General features: G+C 36.4%; 1 protein-coding gene across 10 annotated transcripts in view; it reads right to left on the bottom strand.

Annotated features, from left to right (window-relative positions):
- Positions 1–8024: 8024 nt before the first annotated feature.
- The window catches only part of ATRX (ATRX chromatin remodeler), a 312306-nt gene continuing 305991 nt past the window's right edge, over positions 8025–14339 (bottom strand). For 9 of the 10 annotated variants that reach the window (XM_045051014.1, XM_045051016.1, XM_045051015.1 and 6 more), the window contains 4 exons: positions 13875–14000; positions 12844–12939; positions 12208–12336; positions 8025–10918 (listed from right to left, as the gene is read on the bottom strand). In XM_045051014.1, coding sequence (XP_044906949.1) covers positions 10640–10918; positions 12208–12336; positions 12844–12939; positions 13875–14000 — 630 coding nt within the window. In that variant the 3' untranslated portion in view covers positions 8025–10639. Of the gene's footprint in view, positions 10919–12207; positions 12337–12843; positions 12940–13874; positions 14001–14339 lie in introns of those variants that run through there. The other variant, XR_006593141.1, reaches the window with a different exon arrangement.

A 14339-nucleotide genomic window follows, 5' to 3' on the forward strand; every position in this document is an offset into this window, starting at 1 on the left:
GAAAGGACTCTTTGCATTTGTTTTTAGGGTAGGATTGACTCTGAGGCCTAAAACAGATGCTGTGTATGTACTCTAATGGAGGTAATATATAGTAGTGTTTAAGAGCATATACTCTGGAGCCACCAGTGCCTGGGGTCAAATTCTGGCTTTGCCATTTACCTTAAAATTAAGTAAGTCACTTAAACCTCTCCATGCCTCAGTTTTCTCAATGGCAAAATAGGGGAAATTATAGTACCTGCATCAGAATTGTTGCAAGTAATAAATAAGATAATATTTGTGAAACAATAACTTGTATGTAGTAAGTGCTTGATAAGTGTTAGATATTATTATCGTTATTCAAGAAATAACTACATGCAGAATATGATTGGGTTTGTTTTGATTTCAGCAAGCTTATTTCCTCATTATTGTAAAAGTAATATATGCACCTTTTTTAAAAGTAGCTTTTGAAAAATTATACAAATTTGGGTTTTTTTTTCTACAGAAAAAATCAGAAAATACAGATCACCGAAAAGAAGAAAACAAAGGTAGCTATATTTTCAATCCCTATCATCTTTAACATTCTGGTGTATACCATTCCAGACTTTTTCTATTCACCCTATAGTGGTTTTCAAATTGTGTTTTGGTCTTTGTAGCAGCTAGGGTTAATTACCCTAATACACCCAGGGAACTGCTCCAACTCCTGGTTTTGGGGACCCCCACATATGAGAGACCTACGCCCTGCATCTCCTGGAGAGGAGAGGGAAGATCAGACACCTTCTCTGAGGTGCTGCTTCTAGTAACGCCCATCTTCTGGTTCCCCTGTGCAGAATGCAGATACCCTATCTCTGACTGTCCTAGATCCATTATCCTCTTGCTTCTCGAAGTATGGTCCCTGGACCAGCAGCATCAACATCACCCAGAAGCCTGCTAGAAATGCAGATTCTTAGGCCCCATCCCACACCTGCTGTATCAGAATCTAAAATTTAATAAGTTCTCCAGGTGATTTGCACATACATTAAAACTTGAGAAACACTGGACTAGCCCAGGTCCTTCCAATTCTAGGAATGAAGAGTTCCCTAAATGTTCTTAATCACTAGAAACTTCAAGAACTTTCCCACCAAAAGTTTTACCTTTCATTAGGCCATGCTGTTTCATGGAACATTCTGAGCTTTGTAAGTGAACAATAGGCCTTATGCCTTCCTCAGGATTCCAGTGTATCCCATTCAAACATTAAACATCTTTATGATCAAATTCAGTAGACAGAGGATGGAGCCAGGGAAAGACAGAATAACTCTGGTCCTAATGGGGCTTCTGATTTCTTCTGGATAAACAATGTCAAACAATTTCCTCTCAGAAGAGAGGAAATTATGTTATTTAGGCAATGTGGGCCATACAATCAGGGAACAAGTTCCCACTAGCAGATATAACAGGACAGCTTCTGTGGGATGTTTCTGCCCCTGGGTTCTACACACCATCCTAAGTCAGAAATGAGAAACTCCTATCAAGGATCACTTACCCATTAAATAGGTAATAAATGAAGGGGCCCTTGATTATAAAGCATTTTTTCATTGCAATAAACTACATTACTTCTTTTTTTAAAAACTATGAAAAGAAAATATAAGACTTTATTAGGTAAACATAGTGGAGAATATAGGCTTTTGTTATGGCTAATTAAGAAATAGGGACAGGGATGCCTGGGTGGCTCAGTTGGTTAAGCATCCAACTCTTGGTTTCAGCCCAGGTCATGATCCCATGGTTTTGTGAGTTCAAGCCCTGTGTCTGGCTCTCTGCTGGCAGCACAGAGCCTGCTTGGGATTCTCTCTCCTCTCTCTCTCTCTCTCTCTGCCCCTCTCCCACTCGCACGATAAATAAAATAAAACTTTTTAAAAAGATAAATAGGGACAGAAGAGATACTAAAGGGAAGGAGGAAGACAAAGAGACCCAAAGTAAAGGAGAATAGGCATATATATATATATATATATATATATATATATATATATATATAGGCATATATATATTTAGGCATATATATATTTAGGCATATATATATATTTAGGCATATATATATTTAGGCATATATATATATATATATATATTTACATACATACACACACATACATACACGTTTAAGCACACAGAAACACAGACTGATGCTTTTGACATTGGCATGATGTTCTCAGATAAGATATAACTGCCAAGACATCCACACATAAATTCATCAAACATTTTTCTCACACTTTTTCTGTGTCAAGTGCTAAGGATATTAAAGTGAATATGGGTCTCTGCCTTAAGGGAGTTCACATATCTAGCAGAGGAGCAAGACATTGATCAAGTACTCACACAAATGACCCTTGTATTGGTTTCCTATTGATGTTGTAACAAATAACCACAAACTTGGTGGCTTATAACAACACCCATTTATTATCTTTCAGTTCTGTAGGTAAAATTCTGATCCAGGTCTCACTGGGATAAAATCAAGGTGTCAGCGGAGCTATACTCCTTTTTGGGGGTTTTTAGGTGATAATTCTTCTCCTTACTCCTTCTAGCTTCTAGAGGCCACCCACATTCCTTGCCTCATGACCCTCTCCCCACATTTTCACAGGCAGCAACACTGCATCTCTCTGAGGTGTTTGTTCCTGGTCACATCTGCCTGTGACTCTCCCTCTGCCTCCCTTTTCCACTTTTAAGGACCCTTCTGATTACATTGGGCTCACCTAGATAATCCAGGCGACTCCCCATTTCAATGTCAGCTGATTAGCAAACTTAATTCATGCAACCTTAATTCTCTTCTGTCATGTAATCTAACATGTTCACAGGTTCTGAGATTAGGACATGGACATCTTTGGGGCTCCATTTTTCTGCCTACCACACCACTTAACTACAAACTGTGCATTATAGAAGGTGTTGTCTTAAATGGGGCTATAGACTTCTGTGCACAAGTACAGAATTCTGGAACTATACTGAGTTCTATTCTTTGCTGCCTACGTATGTTTGTTAGCTGTTTTCTCTGAGATGCCATTTTTCCTCAATCTCTATATATCCATATTCTAGCTGTCTTTTAAGATCTTGCTCAAATGGCACTTAGACTTTATCAGGTGGAAAAATGAAAAATAATCTTTGTTCAGAATACTTCTACCTTTAGTATCTCAGTTGGTGTCTCATTGAACTTGTGAGGAAGCCGCTGTATTCAAAATGAATTGTGATATCTTAAAACACACTTTAAAGTATTCAAACTGGACTTTTCAGACACTTCTTTTTGGATCACAGAAGGAAATGAAAAGAGAAAGCCAAGCCCTCTAGGCAACAGTGAAGAGGGACAGAAGGAAGTGCCTTAGAAACACCACACCAAGGGGGAGTATTCTGTTTCTTTAAGACCTTGCTGAAAGTAAAAGCAGACAAATGGGAGCTGATATGCAAAAGAACAAAGTGATAAGGTACCCTTAATGGTTTGCTAAAGGCTGGAATTAAATCATGGTTCTAGGAAGGGTTGCAAGCTTCTTCAATGGCAAAAACATAGAATCTGATACACGTTGTTGAATCCTGCCTCCTCCAGTCAGTTATGAGATACTGGGTGAATAACTGAATTATTTTAAACCTATTTCCTCACCTCTAAAACAGGAATTACAAAAGTGACTAATCACAGTGCCTGACACCTAATAGGTGTTCAATAAATCTTGCTTTGTGAGTGAAGATTCAGAGAGGTTAAGAAACTTGTCTAAGTTTATACAGATTGAGCCAGGCCCTCGAATTCTAATGTATCAAAATTGTTTTGCTGGTTTTTCAGTTCTTTGGAAATATATAAACTATTCATGGTCCTTATAGCACATCTCCATAACTAAAGAATAGTTTACCCTTATCCTGACTGAGACCACTACACTAACAGAACTTTCTCTCTTGGTTCCCTGTGAATATAGCAGCATTTCTCATTTGAAATAGAAGATTTTAAAGTACTTGGTACATTAACCTGCCTCCTTTGAGGAAGTCTGAATGATTCCATTCTTGGCACTGAAGGACACTAATATCTGGAAAGTGGAACAGTGCTTCTAGATCCTATTGTTCTACACTTTGATGATTGTGGTAAAAGAACCTTTTAAACAGATTAAATATCCCTCTGAAAAAAAGTCCTGAAGCCAACACCCTAGATACTAAATTAAAAGCTTAAGGGATATGTCAGCAGTCTTCCCATTTTACAGGTGACACACAAGAATTTGTTTCCCTTTCATTTTGGTTCACATATTCCTCTACTTTCCACAAACATTTTCCATTTTGAAGCTTAGTTCAGTAATAGTTATTCTGAAATTTTACTTAATGTGGTCTGGCAGACTGAAGAAGTGAATGGGAATACAAGTGTAATAGCAGGCATCTGAAAGGAGTGGAATGAGAAGTGGAATAGAAGCTAGAGGACACTGGTATTCTTGGGCCTCTTTCCATTTCTGGGCCTTTGTGTTTCCAGATTGTAAAGGGAAAGGGCTAGGCTACAGGGTCTCTAAGATCCCTACCATCCCTAGCATTCTATGATTCTATGGGCTCTCCCCACTACACTGAAGTATTAGAATATAAAGGAGTATATATATATATATATATATATATGTATGTGATAGGGTGGTGGGGGGGGTGAAGGGGGAAAATGGCAGGCAGGCAGGCACTTCATTTGAGCTTACACATCCAGTAGAGTGTGCAAGATAAGGGAAGAGGGCAGGAAAACTTGCTAACAAAAGGTCTACTTTACTAAGGATAGTATTCAAGCAAGCCTGCATCACTAAAGCCTCCACTCTATAGCTGAAAGCCTACCAAGAGCTGGGAATGAACTAACAAGACCTCAGATGATTATATTAACCACGTTTTTCCCAAGTTTGGTTTTGTTTCCACTGAAATGTATTCAGCAGGCTAAACATGTTTCTACCGACTTTGCTACTGGCATGTAAGGACAAGGACAAGCAGCTACAGAAAAAAAAAAAGATTACTATTTCACTCTTCTTAGTTTGGGTCACAAGATTTGACTCTTTATAAAACCTATATCTCAAAAAGTGTGCCATATGTGTTGCGACGTAAGAGTCAATATAAACAATATTGCCTCTTACTCACTATAAATTTCACCCAGACCAGACAATTTAAACATTGGCCTAATTTGGGGTTTAAAGTTATGAATAGAATGGAAAGTTATCGTTAAAAGCGGACTTTACAGAACCAGACTTATATTTACTTTGATGTTTTGTCATGTATATAAACCCAATCAGGCAACAAAGATAGAAGAATCAGATCCTTAAACACAGTCCTTCATTTTCTGAGTTCCAGAAACACAGTAAGAAACACAGTTCTGGGAGTGCCTCTGGGCAAAAGGTAAAGGTTACAGTTATGGAAGTGGTAATTAGAGCCCATTACAACTTATCTGCTTTGTCATTAAAACGCCTGTCAGACCTCTTATTTTTCTAACCCGAGGAAAAGAAAAGGTATACTTTAGTCTGGGAGAGTGTTAACCAAAGGCAAGGGATTCCTAATTCCGTTCACAAATTTATCATGTAACCTTAGACAAACCCATCGCCTTTTGCCTTCTAACTGTGCTTGGCTCACAGTTAAACTTTAACTCTTGGAGCTGAAAGGCACCTCAGGAACTCACCTGGTCCAGGGTCCTGCCTTCAGAAGTGAGTTGTCATTATAGTCCTATTTTCCAAATGAGACCTAAAGACCCAGATAGCTCAACTAGAATGTTATCTGCCTCCTAAGTGCAATGGATTTTATTTTGTTCTTTTACCTTAACTGTCATGAGGAGAATGTAATTATTCTTTTTTTTTCACAGATAAGTCGTATACAGGTTAACACACAATAACCACAAGGCACTTTGAAAACACCAAAGGAAACTTATAATATTAACAACAGATACTAGCACTTGGAATGGGTGGGTCTGAAGGAAAACTAAAAGGAATGGACTTAGCCCTTTGAAAAATTAGCTTGAGGAAACAAATAGCATTACACTCAATTTAAATGGACCAAACTCACTTTCTATATATATATGTGTGTGTGTGTGTGTGTGTAAGAGTATAATTAGGAGTAATGAAAAATGAAAAAAAGAACAGGTATGCCACTAAACGGTCTTACCATTAGGCTTGAGAGGGTAATCAAAGCAAGTGACATTTTGCATGTAAAATCAGAAATCCTGAAGAAAGTGGGCTTCTTGGGGGAAGAGTAAAAGGAAATGACGGCTTTTTCTTGCAATTTAAGAAGTTCACTTATACAACCTCTAGTGATCTTTTCCTTTCGCCCTTAAAAATGGTCTATAGTCTGGTCACTGAATGCCTGGATTATCTTCCTGTCTCCAATCTTTCTTCATTTTGCATTCTTAATCATTCAAATTACCTCTGCCAAATCACCTTTACCTGCAACTTTGAACACATTAACCACCTCACAAACCCGTAATCATCCATTATTGAATGATTTATTCAGCATTTCAACATCTTCCATCAATCCACTCCAATATATTCTCTTTCCCAATCCTTCTCTACCTTTATTCCTTTTCTTTCAATACTACACTTTCTCCTCATATACCTGAAACAAATCCCATCCTTGCATCTGGTAAGTCATCTCTCTTCATCTTTCTTGAAAACCAACACTTACTTGATGTGAGAACTACAGGGAGAGGGTTGAGTCGATTCAATAGGTAGAAGTCTCTTGGTAGTCATCTGATATGATTAACTAAAGGAGATTGGAGCTAACTCCCCTCTTCTTTACATGTTTCTACCAGAGACAAGGTGAGGACAGAATGATGAGGCGCAGAATTTGGAGGAGTGCTACAGGGTAGAGATTGCTTGGAATATGTAGTAGTTCTGAGTGTTAAAGAGGGCCTGCAGTGTTTTAGGATTTGTCTCTTTTATTCGTCCAATTACAGCTTTCTCTCCATTATCTTTAATAAAGGCCTCAATTTATATGCTGCCTTCCTTGGTGAACATATGTAGTAGTCACTATCAGATCTCTCAAGTGAGGAGAGGAAGGGTGACTGCCATAGTTAGCCAAGTAGGCACAATGATGACAGGAAGGATATTCCAAACAGAGGATGGCAGTATATGCTGTAAAGCAATTTTATGGCAGTACATACTCTGGGGAGTAAAACTCTTAGGTGGGCAATTCCATTATTATATCCAACATGAGTAATATGGGCAGAGTTTGGTTACCTAGCAGATATTAAGCTTAGAAACAATATATATTTTGGATTTTAAATTTTTATTCACCTCCATATAACAGCATATATAAAATGTTGCACAGACAAAAATCATTTCTGAAATTTGGTAACTCTTTTGGGATTGGCACAGATTACAGACTTGAAAAAAAAAGCCATGGTGGAAAAATTTTCATCTCTAAGGGTAGATTTGGTACGGAGATAGCTAAAAGTCACTTGAGACTAAGTCTGGTGAAATCAGGTGGGTAATAATCTGAACATAATTTTTAGTGAAATAAGCATGTAAAAGAATGACCTAATTTACTGTTAGAGTAAGTATCTATAGCTTCACAACATGCCACCCTTAAAAGAAACAAAGGTTACTGAGATAAGGTAAGTAATTAAAGTTTTGTTTGGGGCATAAATGTTAAGTATCTGATTTTGTGATAGAGGGAAAATGGGCATAGCTAAGGGAAAACTACAAAATATTCAGCTTCTTTGGAGGCCAGGTAATAAGGCTTCCATCAACCTGCTATGGCTTCAGGAGGGTAAGCAGCTTTTCTATCAAGTGTGGATTGGTAGCCTTGCTTGATTTAAATGAGTGATTTCAGCTGTTAGGAAGCAGGAAATGGTGCTGGATTACAAAGAGACAACCAAAACTAACACAAACACACATAGGCTTCCTGGTATGTAAATTATTTTTGAGGTTAGAGATCTCCTTTTACAGAATTTAGTACATAACAGATTCAAAGACCAAACTTTTTGACCTCCCAATATTAAATAACTAAATGTGCAAAAGAATCACCATTAAATAGGACATCAAAAGCTATACATTTTCTATGAAACAATATGTGCACAGATTTTCAAAGCTGTGAAAATGCAATAAAGAGCACAACACATTTTGGTCACTTTATTAAATGACATTAAATAGTTTAAGTTTCAACTACTAAACAGCACTTTGAATGGTGAAAACACAGATAGTATTATTGTCATACTTGAATGCTTTTCTTTAAAAACACAATTCCAGTCCTTATATATATTACAAAACAGCCTTAAAGGAAGAAGTGACATCTTTTCTACAGTACTTAAGATACTCAATACGAAACTGAAAAGCAGTCTAAACAGAAACAAAGGCAAGTCTTCACAGCTGTATGATTTCAGCAGCCAAAGCTGGATGATGGACTGAAACATTACTATACAACTGGGACAAAACATATACAATATCACAATACTAAGCAAAAACGCTTTACACCCAAAGAAATAAAACAGGTTACAAAATGTGGAGAATTTAGCAGGCAAAACTGTATTACAAGCAACATTTTAAATCGTCATTTTTTAAGCCATTGCAACTATTTAAAACATCTAAAACAAATAGAAAAATGAGCCTTTTAGTATCTTAATTGATGTGATTTTGTCTTTAAATATTTGTTAAAGCTTGATGTTATACTCAAAGTACATATTATGTAGCTAAAATGTCAAGTGAGAAGAGTGTATGCAAAGTGGTCCAAGTTTTATTTCAAACTCTCTTAGTTCCAATTAATCCTTTCTATGTATTACTCAAGTCATAGTTTCATCCATGGTGAAAAAGGTTTAGAAGGTTGCCTAAAATTTTTACATCCATGTCTTTGAGCAAGTAATCAGACCATGTTGAAAGTTCTCAGGTCTAGTAAATCAGGTTTAAAGTATTCTGGACTTGCAGAAATACCAACTGACAACAGCTGGCCATTGTGTACTGCCTTTAAATACTTCTCATAAATCTTGTCCTTTTCATTCTTCTAAAGTAAAAACATATCTCCCCCATCCCAATTAAATAAACTTGATTATATGGCTGGCACAATATCCAAATATATGGAATTTGTTAGTGATACTCACCATGGTAAAGTGGGAGGGGGGATGGAGTGAATCCACCTAACCTCACAAATTCTGTATCACAAACCTTAGTGCTCTTGGATGTTTACCACTAGTTCTTTCATGATAAAAATGGAAATCTCTTGATCATCCAAATAACTCAAAACAGTTCTAGCTAATGTTAAACTCATTCTAATCCAGTGATACCTAGAGCAATTCCACCACCCAACTTTCATTTTTTATGTAATTTTTTAGCTATTTCCACTACCTGTTACATCACCATCTCAAAAATAGTTTTGCCATGTTGAGTTGACTCCCATAGTCTAACAATCTTTTTCTTCAAGGAACTCAAGCAACCAAATTGTACATGAATAAACTCATAGGTCATTTTATAGGCTTGGATTAAGAAAAACAACAATGTAATGGTTTTCTAGTAAAAGTTCATAAAAGGGTAGTAGATGAATTTTGATCCTAAAACTGCCTCATGGATCTAAACTAAAAAAAAATCAAACTTTGAAATGTAAGTTATTTAAAATAACATAGGAAAGTTGAGGGAAAAGAACACAGGGTGACAGAAAAGAGGAAGAGCATAGAAGCCAGTGATCCTTATCTTTCGGAGGAATTATTTCACAATACTGACAGTACTGGGAATTATTAAAGCACATTCCTCATGTGAACTTAAGAAGTCAGCAATGGTTCTGCCATTTTGATATTTATAGAACAGGGTGTGACCCTACAACCACACCATCATCCTTAACCTCCTAAAATGCTAGAACTTGATTTTGTTAGTCCACATCCCACTGCCAGCAACAGGATGAAGCACTAGCACTGGCACCAAGCAGTTAGGAGGTGTGCTTTATATTAGTGCCAGGAGCGAGAAAATTCATGTGTGGGAGATAATCCACAACCCTGAAATTTTACCAGTAATTATTTAAGCACATATAAGTGAAAATAAAAAATGGCCGAAAGACTAAAGAAGAAAAAGGAATTCTCTTCTTAGGCTATACTTAAGGCTGTTTATACAATGCTAAGATAACTGCAAGACTCCTCCAAGTTTTCGAGCAGTAGTATTTGAGAATATTGCACACAATTCTGTGTCAAAGATAACCCTTAGTTTCTAACTTTCAGTCACGGAGATGATAACAGCAGGAGCCGAGTTGCAGACTTCAGTCAAAAGAACATTAAAACCATTTCAATCACTTTAATAAAGAAATGGATTAAGTACAAAAGTATTTTATAACTTGAGGAATCAACTCTAAGAACTCAGCTGTGTATTTTTATATGTAAAGAACGAATATATAAATCTGTATTCTTTGCTAAATTCATTAATTTTATGACAATTTTATGGTCGCTAAAAGCAGGCATAAAAATTTAGAGAGGAAATCTGTGGAGTTGTTACTGTTATGGAAGGACTTGTTTTCACTGAAAACAATTTGAAATATCTTCTGTACTCAATGTGTGTAAGAAGATTCTAGGCAACATCACTGACAAATGTCAGGAAAAAATGGTATGCCCTATTAAAAAAAATTAAAACTAATATGGAAGATTGGCATTTAAGGGGACCAAACTATTTATACAGTTGAGTTCTGTTAAGTCATTGATTCCTAAAAAAATAAAAGATCTTTCTATGATTTTAACAATCCATTTAAGCTTAGTGCAAAATCACATTGATTTCCCTTGGGAAGGTCCTGGATTTTTGCTTCTCATTGGGGGTGGTGCACGTTGCAATGGTGGTGGCTGCATACCACCAGCTACTGACTGATACATTCCTCTCATATCAATTTGCTGGTAGTTAGAAGGATTCATGATTAAATTTGGAGGCTTTGGCATCATGAGGTGACCCAGTGTTGCTTGTTGATAAGTCATTTGTTGTTGTTGCTGCTGATTGTACTGCTGCTGGAGCCTTCGGTTCATAAGTATTCGCTGAACACAGCTGATTAACTAAAGAGAGAAAAGGGAGTGCATGTTACAAGTGCATGACCTGTCACAAAGAGGCAAATATCAAGTTTTAAGTTAAAATCAATTTGTTAAGGGTGTACAATATCAAAAGGAAAACACATTATTGTTATCACCATTACTAATTTGAGGCATTCACAAGACCATTACTGTAGAAACCAGTTAGTAACACCATTTAGGGCTAAATTTTCTTAATGACTACTGTATTGCAAGCAGCATTTAGGTTAGTTGCCATAGTAACTGTCCTGCGCTATGATTAGTTTCAAGTATTAGTTACAGCACTTTTTGTCAAGTCTCATTTCTTGTTCATTCTTCTGAATATTTCACATAATGACAGACAAACATTTTTAGTGACAAACACCAAAGGGGAAAAGCACTTGCAGTGGGAATAATTCCTACCTGGACTATCTAAAATTTCCTAAGATAATCTGAAATCAATAATTCTACAGCGCTTTCTAAGTAAAATTCATGCCACAGAAATTGATTCCCTGGAGTCAAGAGTTGAAATTTCCCACTGAAAGGCAGATGGCTGGCAAACAACTATGCTGGGAAAAAACGATCAAAGGTCCTAGAATATGCTAGCCTTTTAAAGAATTAAATAATTTAATAGGAACTGGTGACATATATCATCTATAGCTCCACTGTTTTTTTTTTTTACTCTCAAATATATTAAAAAGTATACTTATTTTGGGAAGGTGTTTAAAAATGGTAAATATGGTAAATATGGTAAAAGTTTGGTAAAAATTCCTTTTTAAAAAAAAATTTTTTTAATGTTTATTTATTTTTGAGACAGAGAGAGACAGAGCATGAATGAGGGAGGGTCAGAGAGAGAGAGGGAGACACAGAATCCGAAGCAGGCTCCAGGCTCTGAGCTGTCAGGACAGAGCCCGACGCGGGGCTTGAATGCACGCACCATGATATAATGACCTGAGCTGAAGTCGGACACCCAACTGACAGCCACCCAGGCGCCCCCGGCAAAAATTCCTTTTTAAATGTCCAGACTACATAAAATATAAAATTATGTGAAAGAGATCCTACATAATCTTCAAGGAGACCCACTTGGGAAGCTGTTGCTCTTCTGTAATCTGGTAACCAAGATATTACACCTTTACTTGACATTATTAGGTTTTCTGACAATACTTCTTCCAGGAACAACCAATGACCAGCCAGCCAGCCATATGAGGAAGGGACGGTTATTGACATAGATGTCACACAAACCCATTATTATGAATTCAAGAAAATTGGACATAACTTAGAAATAGTCAAACTCTTACCATTTGTTGTTTTGTCAATACATCATTGTAGATTGCTTCTCTTCGTTTAACATCAAGCTCCTGACTGGCTTGTCTACTTAATGCTAACGCCTGTACTTGGGCCTCTGAGAGATTCATGTTTTCTTTCCACTAAAAGAAAAAGGTTCTATTTACTCCTTATTGCAGTACACTGAGGAAAAATAATTAAGGTACTTAAAAATATTCAGGATTTTAGAAGTTTTTTTTCTCTCTCCTTTATTCTTTTCTAAAGAAAACAAGGATGTAAAAAGCAAGGCACTAAGTTATCCACCGTTGTACAAGGTTTGGCTATCTCTGGAGTGAAACAACTTGGATTTAATTGGTGCAACAGATAAAACTTGTTTATGTAAACAACACATACATTTCTATGACTGACTGATTTCCCATTTCTTAGATATTACCCATTTCTCATTTGTGCCAGCTTTTAGGTAAAATTGATGAATTAAAGCTTGACACTATTATCCAGTTTACGAGCATTTTACTATTGCCAATAAAGATGTAAGAATTATGCGGTTTTCCCCACAGAAGGAGTGAAGCAAACAACAATTAAAAATTAAAACAAATTAGGGGAGGGATAATAATTGCAAGCTGGAGTAAGACAACTGCCAATTAACTTACTACAGCTGAAATTATATCTTCAAGAGGCTGAATCCTCACTGCCGTCACACTGTTCGTTGCTTCCACAACCTTTTCTCTTCCTTGATTAATGAGGTCCTAGAAGAATAGAAGAAATCTTATATAGGGCATATAAAAGATGGTCTGGTTGTAAAGTATAAGGATCCTTCCTCTTGCCAATTGATAGCACTTGTTTTCTTTGTAAATGTTTATTTATTTATTTATTTTAGGGGGGGGGCAGAGAAAGAGGGAGAGAATCCCAAGCAGACTCTGCACTGTCAGCACAGAACCCAACTTGGGGCTCAATCTCCTGAACCGTGAGATCATGACCTGAGCCCAAATCAAGAGTCAGGCGCTTAAATGACTGAGCCACCCAAGCACCCCTTTTATATAGCATTTGGTTTTAAAACTCTTCAAATAATTGAAAAGAAGAAAACTGCAGCATCAATAAAGTGGGTAAAACGCATCAGTGAGGGTCTTGTTAGGAAGATAAAAGTTTGGGTTTGCACCAGTAATTTATAAATTTAAATACATTTTAAAAAGGAAACAACAGTTTCAATTAAGTTATTACATTATTGGTATAATAAAACCTAATCTTTCTTATTTAATTCATAATTGACTCTTAAGTAATTATTTCATACTGAACATTATCATATACTTAATGCTGCATCTACATTGCATCACAATGTAAATTAATGTATTCTATTTTCAAACATTAAGTTAATTTGTTTATTCAAAATATTTTATAACTGAAGAAAGTTCTATTTCCCCAGCTAGTCAGCTGCCTATTGTTCCTTAATTAAAACAATTCAAACAACATTAATTCAAGGCCTAATTCTCTTGTGCTCTGAACAAACCACATTCTACCATACTATGTTGGTTCAAAAGGGTCAACAAATAAAAGAAAAATTTCTTGGTCTATTCAGAGGTAATCTTTTGGAGAATGTGATATTCCTGCATAGGGAACCCTCAACAACAGGCACTTGAAATTGCCTTTAATTCAAGTTAAACTACTTTTATACTTCACAACTTACCTCCAGCTGTTGATTACTCATTGCTGACAGGGCTCCCAAATTGAAAGGAATATAAGGAGTTTGAGAGTTGAAACTGACAGGGGGTAAATTGGTCCCAGTTGGTATGTTGAAACGCATGGTCAGTCCCTAAAAACAAAAAATTATGCACTTTCCACATTGTGATTTAAAACTTGAAATTCTACATCACCTACTGGTTTAGAAAAGAATCCACATTCTCAGATCTAAGAAATTATTAACACTCTTCCACACACAAACAAAACACCCTTTTCACCCGAAACCAAGATCCTATTACACAGAAAGTTTTAACCCCTAAAGGTGTATTCTTTTTTTCTGATAATTCCCACAGAATGGGGCAACTCAGAGAATTCTAATGAGACTCCTAACATAACATTAACGTTAAAGAAGTTTGGTACAATGAGTTAGGAGTTTAAAGAATTCAGGTATTAGGATAAGGTTTCCCATGCT

Source organism: Felis catus, chromosome X (assembly GCF_018350175.1).
Source record: "Felis catus isolate Fca126 chromosome X, F.catus_Fca126_mat1.0, whole genome shotgun sequence".
Lineage (NCBI taxonomy): Eukaryota > Metazoa > Chordata > Mammalia > Carnivora > Felidae > Felis > Felis catus.